Source organism: Acanthisitta chloris, unplaced genomic scaffold (genome assembly GCF_000695815.1).
Source record: "Acanthisitta chloris isolate BGI_N310 unplaced genomic scaffold, ASM69581v1 scaffold5887, whole genome shotgun sequence".
NCBI lineage: Eukaryota > Metazoa > Chordata > Aves > Passeriformes > Acanthisittidae > Acanthisitta > Acanthisitta chloris.
Genome location: NW_008681953.1, coordinates 49,734 through 57,432, shown reverse-complemented (window position 1 = coordinate 57,432; position 7,699 = coordinate 49,734). Strand labels below are relative to the sequence as shown.

Here is a 7,699-nt window from a genome sequence, read left to right as displayed (position 1 = left end):
ACCATGTAAAAAGTTAACTTAACCAGGATTCAAATAATTGACTTCTCTCAAATCACGAACAAGGAGCAAAACAAGGGACCATTTACAGAGATAATCTGAAAACAGTGCAAGATTAAAATGCAGTTTCACAACATGTGAAAGATACATGCTTTGGAACCTGAGCAAAAGGCATTTTACTGACTTAGTAAGTCACCCTGTATGTTGTTTTCATTGGCACCTTGTTCTGCCAGATTAGTATGTTGCTCTTAGCAACTTCCATGGCCCCTAAATATTTAGTACACAGAAACTGCCAACTACTCAGAAAGGTCTACTAAACTTTTCAGCTAATATTGCAGGCAGTTTGACATGCTGCTACTGGAAATGACCGCACAGCTTAAAATCAAGAAAAATTGTAGAAAGGAAAAGAAGCAGCCAAACATGTTGCTCTTCTTTTTAAATAGACTAAAGCAATTCCACAACACTTAGATACGGTACTACACTGGTTTACAGTCTCAAGGTCAGCTCTTTCAAAATAAATATACCGAACATTTACAACAAATGCCTCATGAATGCAAGCTCTCTCTTTATTTTATCAAGACCAGTTGGATAAAAACTAAAATAAAAACATAACTCTGAAGCAGCTAAGTCACAAGTTCTTTTTCAGAAGCAGGCATGACTTGGTGCCACAGCTAAATTTTTCACATCTGCAGTAAGCAATCTTTTTTTCTTTGAGCACCAAGCAGGCCACCATACAAAGCAACCTCACAAAGCATGCGGTCATCTACTCTGTTGATTTTGTATGAAATAATTATTTGTGCTTGCAGGTCCCAGACCTTTCAGAAATGGGTATGAACGTTAGATGATTGAACACATTAATGTCAACTCATTTATTTCTAAATTACTTGAATGAAGAAATGACGAAAGACTAAAAAGCAACAGAATGTTGCGCATTAGTATTTGTGAGGAATGAGGATAGCTAAGGTTGGTGCTTTAACTTGCCTTAAAACAAACAAAAAGCTAAAACCAATCCTAAACAGCTCTATGTCCATGACACTGGTAGAGGCCAACGCGTGCATGCCACTGTAAGGCACAGTCGGACCAATCTGATAAATGGCATCATCAGAGCAGAACAGCAACTTTTCACTGGACTAATCACGAAGGGTGAACAATGAGCCATCACTTCTCTTGTCATGAGCACAGAAAGCAGTCACCAAGGCAAAAGAGGACACAGGAAAGAAGATACAGCAACTCACATAAACCTGAAAGACAGAAAACACATATTAAACCAAGTTCTGAGCATTCTGAGCAACCATTTTCCAACAGTAACACGGCTATTCATTGATTTAACACCACACATATAATGGAATCATTGCAAAAATGGTATCCTAATCATATCACAGAAGTCTTCTGAGATTTGTATGACAACTAACTTCATTTGCAAACATTAGTTTGCAACACCATTTTTGGTTAAAACAGGTTTAAGGACATACTGATAGAGTCAGAACAATCTCTTGTCCATTGTGTAAAGAAATTAACATGCTTACATGGTATTTAATTTCTTACTCAGAAATGGGGTTTAAAATTGGTCATCATAAATACACAGATTTTTATAGGGAGCTAATTATGCAGTAGTGTGATTATTCTTCCTACTACCCTAACAGTGCCTAAAAAGTAGAGTGTAATACTCACAGAATAGGTTTACCCAAGGTTATTCTGCCTTCGTATCTACAAGCTGCATCTGAACATTAGCAGACATGCCACCTCCATAGCCTCCCTTAGATTGCATCTGGTTCTGAATTGAGCTGACCTGGAAACAGAGAGGAAAAGGGAGGCAGAAGAAAGAAGAAAGACAGTTAGCAAGCTGTGGCATTTTCTTGCTTAAAATTTTATTTCTTCTTTAGGTTTAATTTTCAAGTGCTCCTTTGCCAGTAAAGCTACATTACTTTTGCATGAGAACATGCAGCAAAGGCTTGCTGGAATTTCCACTTTTGCACGTAGCTCAGGAGGAAAGATGGAAGAACTGGTGCTGAGGCAGAAGGTTTTCGTCTCTCCCAGGGAAAACTGGCTGCTTCAGGCTTTCATTGACCCACTCAATTAATAAAAAAAAGTAAAATAAAGAAATCAAATATCTTACTGGCATCGACTCCACCTGACAAATTGTAATTTATTTTGTTGTATAGAAAACGTGCTTTGGCAAGTTGATAAAACAGAGAAGTTGATAGCATTAAGTTAAAAATAAAACAGACAGCTTAGAAGTATCTGTATATTATCTGCACTGTATGGCTGATTTCAGATGATTAAAATAGGACTAAACCAGGACTTCCTAAATCAAAATGGAGCTTTTGATTTGTGGAAAGTTTTTATCTATTTACGTAAGGGCATACGAGGCTTTCCTTAATTGCTGCTGCTCCTTCAAGTGGCAGGGCATCGACTGGTTAAATCATGGTCACTCCGAATTTCCCTGAAAATAGCTTATTTGAAGGTATTTTCAGCCTGATGCAAATAAATACGTAACGATACACCCTTCAAGCCCTGCCACCCCCAAGACATGCACATCCCACTACGGCTTTCACTGCTTTTGTCAACAAAAGAAAAGGAATCCATAGTTCTTTCCTGCTTGTGTCGCATGAGTCAAAATAATCATCTCCAAGTGCCTGCAGGAAGACAACGAGAACCTTAAAGGTTTGGCCCTTTTCTCTCTGCACCTCAGAGCATACATAACAACTACACAATAAGCAGAAAATAACATTCATTCAAGGCTAAGCCTACAGGGCACCACTTGCAATTATTTCACGTACGGTCCTCCCCAGAGACCTAAAAACATCACTGGATAGCTGTTTTAAAACAGTACAGGAGAACGATTTCCAAGTAGCTTGTATGATATTTTCCTTATCTACAAAGACGAAAGAAGTACATTTTTTACCAATAGCAAAGCAAAACACATGTACACATACAAAATTAATCAGTGAAACTCTTTCTTCCACACAGTCTTTCAAGCCTGTGTGCCAAAAGAGCCTGTTTTTTTTATCTTTTCTTCAACAGTATGGCACATTGCAATGCTATGCAAAAGATAGTGTTTCGTGTACTTAAGCAGTGCAATGCAAAACCATTTTCTATCTTGGCCTTTTGCTAAAATTAATGATTGAGCTGCAGCAAAGCAATACTACCATCTCATTTTTCTTAATGGAAAAGTGTTCAGAGCCAATATTCTAGTGCATCTGACATCAGAGACTATAAACTCAGTAGGGAAGTGTGGAGAAGTGCAACCACACTCATGGGGATGTCACCAAAATGCTCATCTTCTTCACCAAGCATTTTCTGTTGCCCATTGGAACAAAAGGAGTTTGAGTTCAATATTTTTCCCTCAGAAAATAATGGATCTACGTGTAAATGTATTCACAGGAGTGACTTTCAAGGATGGTGTTACTTTCATCTGAATGAACCTTGCCTTCAGTGAAAAACAAAACCTCCAGGTCATGTCACCTTTCAGCCTGACAATTTGCCTACAGAACATTAAAATTCTGAAGTGCAACAAACAGATACAAATTGCAAGGTTAAAATGTAAATTTTTACGAGCACTTTTTCTAAATATTAGAATAATTTCCTTTACCTGAGTCACACACATAGATGTTTGTGCAAGTGGGTAAGGAAGAATCCATCTAAAATGAAGAGGCTGTTGCACTTAAAGCAGAGAATGCGACATATTAAATGTGACTGCAGTAACAGTTTGGTGGCTGGTTGGTCCATCAAAACTTACGAGGGAAACACAGAATGTTAAAAATGCTGAGCAAAAGGCAGGTCTAACAGCTGCAGGCTTATAAGCACCCTCCTTCTGAGGCAGTTTGAGCTACAAAAACAAGCACCATGAAATGTAGTCAATTTTTTTCTTTCCCAAAGATCCCATTGCCTTTCTTTGATGATATATAACAGCAAGGTTCTTCTCTCTGATGTCTAATTTGGATAGGATTTTGGAAGGGAAAAAGGATTTTACCAATTAAAGATCATACAAACTGTTGTGCTGCAAATCTATTTCACTAATTTCCTTCTTTTCTTCCCCTCACTCAGAATTAGGAAATAGCATAGATGGACCTTGAGAAAGAAAACAACGGGAGACTGCATGAAATACATGAAATCAAAGACTAAACTGAAGAATATGAAACAGAAGAAGAAAGTAAGAGATTTCACCATGGAATATGAAGGTAAAATAGGGAAAGGGATAGGAATGAAAAAGAAACAGTGCACTGAGGGTTCCTGCTGTTTTAAGTACACTTTTGACAAAGGAGCAAGGCACTCTACAGAGCAGGCAAACAAAAAAGCAAAGTATTTCAGTAGTCAGAAAACTACTCACACAGAATTGTAGGAACATGTAATGAAAAATAATGCTGATGAAAGAAAGGCACAGAGCAGACAGAAAGTGGATGAAGAACCAAATTTATATGGGAAAATGTACTAAGGTGTTCTAGGTATTCTATCAAGGTGTTCGGAAAGGAGAAAGTATAAGGAGGTTCCTGAAGGAGTACAATGCCCATACTATAAAAGAAATTATGCAGCAGAAAAACATGTGGAGATTAACATCATAATCTTGGAATTTATGCTGCAAAGAATGAACACAGAGAGTACCACACAAGCGGCAGAAAATAGGCAGTGAAAAAATAGAGATTTGAACCTTTGAAAAGAGAGGAGGGGGGAAAATTATTATTTTTTGCATACAGATAATTTCCATCTGGGATCAGAAAAATCACTCTGGCCACTGATGCAGCACATTATCCAAATGGAAAAGAAGTGAGAAACAGCTAGTTGAGAGCATTCAAAATGAAATGGTCTATGTAGAGAGACAATAATAATTACCTACTATCTGGAGAAAAATTGGATCTTATGCAAGGCAAAGGTGAGGGTTTTTTTGAGGGCAAGCAGGGGGACAGTCTGAGGTGCAAGAACAAAGCTTCAGGCTTGAGGCCTCAAACCTCACATAAGACAGCTCAGCTGAGAGAATGAGGAAGGTTCCCACAGGAGGGATAACAAATATTTAGAATGCAAAAGCCATCCTTAAAAAAGAAAACCGCTCACTTTATTTTTACTTCATTATTTCAATTTATAATGGCTTTAAATATTAATGTAATATATTTAGTTAAATAAGTAATTAGTTTAACTAAATTTTATCAGTTGAATCTGTGTTTGGCCACTTAACTTGCTTACAGATGTTCTAGCACAAATCACTTCCATTACACTATGTTGTTTCTGGTAAAATGTAGTATACTGTTTGTCATGTCAAATTTTCTAGCTGCCCTTCCCCATTACATGCTCAGTTACAAAAATTTTTGTCTGATGTCAGTAAGATCAATTTAAACTAGTTGAAACTACAAATGATCTCACTTGCCTACATTAAAACGCTTTCCTTTACAGCTCTCTATTCTGATACCTCTGACAGAAATTGTTCTTCTGCTCTGTCAACAAGGACTGTTCATCTTTCCTTTAAAGAGGATTATTAAAGTCACGAAGTATTTTTCATCATTATCTACATGCAACACATACAACTATATTTTGTATTACTGACCTTAAAAATAGATTGGCATTTCATAGAAATTTGAAGCTGTACAAAATAAATCTAGTCCCATAAGCTGATTTTAATCATCTGTCTTAGTCTCTGTTTGTTACTTTCAGAGAGATAAAAATATTTTATTGTTCCTATCATCTACAGGAAGCCACAAAACCTTACCTGTGACATTGCATGCTCTGGAAATAATTCATACTGCATATAGGACTACAAGTATAGAAAAACCTCAAAAAGAACACTGAGAAACATTTGCATGCACCATAAACCTTGGTAAATTAGAGTATTCATGAACTGTATTTAAAACAGCTTAAAGCATTTAAGGTAAAAAATCTTGTCAATTTTGGTTTACACATGCCATGAGAGTGAAATTTTAATGTAAAAAATATTCTGTACAATTTATACAGCATCTAAAATGCATTGTCAATAAATATAAAAAAATACATTCCCTATTCTTGAATGTAAGTGTTTAGGGCTTGAAACTAAAATGATAGCAGGCTGTTCTTCAGTTTTATATAGATTCTTATCGTTGAAACACTCACTGTTTCAACCACAATACATATACACAGTGTTACTGTATTCTGTATAAAATGAAATTGAGTTCATCCACTCATGCTTACTGAATTCATTCCACTGAATAGGTCTCCTGATCCTACATGAGCTGTGTGAACAAAGTTTGTTGGCTCCCCAATCATGCTTCGATCAATCCGCCGCCGTCTTTTCTGAAAGGAAAGTAAAGAAAACATCTGAGATTCACTGAAAAGGCAAAACCAATGTATGTCATAAATGCAGAAGTTAATTGTCTATAGGATACTGCATACACTGTAAGATATTTCCACAGAGTCAAAAAGCAGAGACCAAATTCTGAGGTTAACCAAGATGCTGTTAATACTGCCCTTTGCTTTCACTTGAAGGATGTATAGCAAATCATTAGACAAGCATTGACACCACTCCTAACATTTAGGGCAACAAAACATTTGTAAATAACCTTATTAAATTCAACAATTTATTAACCCATATTTGCAATGTTTCATGGAGTAACTTCCACTTGTATTTGTATTTAAATCATGGTGGGACAGATCAAATTTGAGCTTTAGTCATCCAAAACTACAATTAAGAACATTAAAATTGTCTATGAAACCACCGACTTACAGATTTTCTGATTTGCATGCCATAGAAACTTATGTCACTATTCATAATACACTTCATGGTGATGTTCAGATGAGTGCCTTGAGCTTGATCAGGGTTATTCTGAGACACATCTTTACTGGACCTTAAACCCCATATACTCATGCTAACTTCCAGTCTGCATGGCTGTAGAGTGTGAGCTGAAGGGGTGGAGTGGGGTAGTAAGGCAGAATGCCAGATTAGGGACTCTGTTCTGACTCCTGTACATGAGACAGAAGATGAGAATTGCTTAAGCTCTGCTTCCCATTTCTCAGTCATAGCCTCATTTTTTATTAATGTAATAACACGCAAATAAAAAATTAGAGACAGTAAAGACTTCCTCCAGTCAAAGCCACATTGGTTTCCTGCCTCCAGCTAAGCACTGTACCTAAAGCAACAAAACAAGAAAACCCTGTCCTGGTTTGTTAGGTGAGAGCCAGGGTGCCTACACAGAGCAATCTATGCAGTGCGTGGTCACCACATGCCCATATTCTGAAAAATGCCTGGAATTGGAAAAAAATTAAATAGCCATGAAGCACAGTATCAATATCTCCATTTAAGGTGTGTTGTGCAAAATAAAGTGTAACAGCGAAGAAACTAATTGAGATCAAGTAAAACCTTCCCATCATCCTTAGATCCACTCAGTCTCATATTTACCGGTTTCCATTTCTAACCTGCAATGAGATCATAAGACCACCCAGACTCGAGACACGAAGGTACGTAGCTCATGAGTGGGTAGCTGCTATTGAAACATAGCTACAGATTTCATCTTTGTGAATCAGAACCCACAACTATGAGAATACATCATGGGGTTTAGCTGGCAAATACAAAACACATTTAATCCTGTTCTGTACCTTTTCCCCATTACAAAACCTGGATTTCAGTAACTTATTGCATCATATGAAGCACTGAGATGAGGGGAGACAGATAAAACTTTCCCATAGAAACAGCAAACTACAATGACCTGATCTATGCCAAAACTATTGGTGAATTCTCTAATTC

At 37.0% G+C, this 7,699-nt stretch overlaps 1 protein-coding gene across 1 annotated transcript in view; it reads right to left on the bottom strand.

The window, feature by feature from the left end:
- Nucleotides 1-474: 474 nt before the first annotated feature.
- CDC42SE2 (CDC42 small effector 2) overlaps nucleotides 475-7,699 on the bottom strand; it is a 29,544-nt gene continuing 22,319 nt past the window's right edge. Inside the window, exons 2-4 of the mRNA XM_009078289.1 lie at nucleotides 6,151-6,252; nucleotides 1,669-1,786; nucleotides 475-1,238 (exon numbers count right to left, since the gene is read on the bottom strand). Of these exons, the coding sequence (XP_009076537.1) occupies nucleotides 1,688-1,786; nucleotides 6,151-6,252 (201 nt within the window). The 3' untranslated portion in view covers nucleotides 475-1,238; nucleotides 1,669-1,687. The remainder of the gene's footprint in view (nucleotides 1,239-1,668; nucleotides 1,787-6,150; nucleotides 6,253-7,699) is intronic.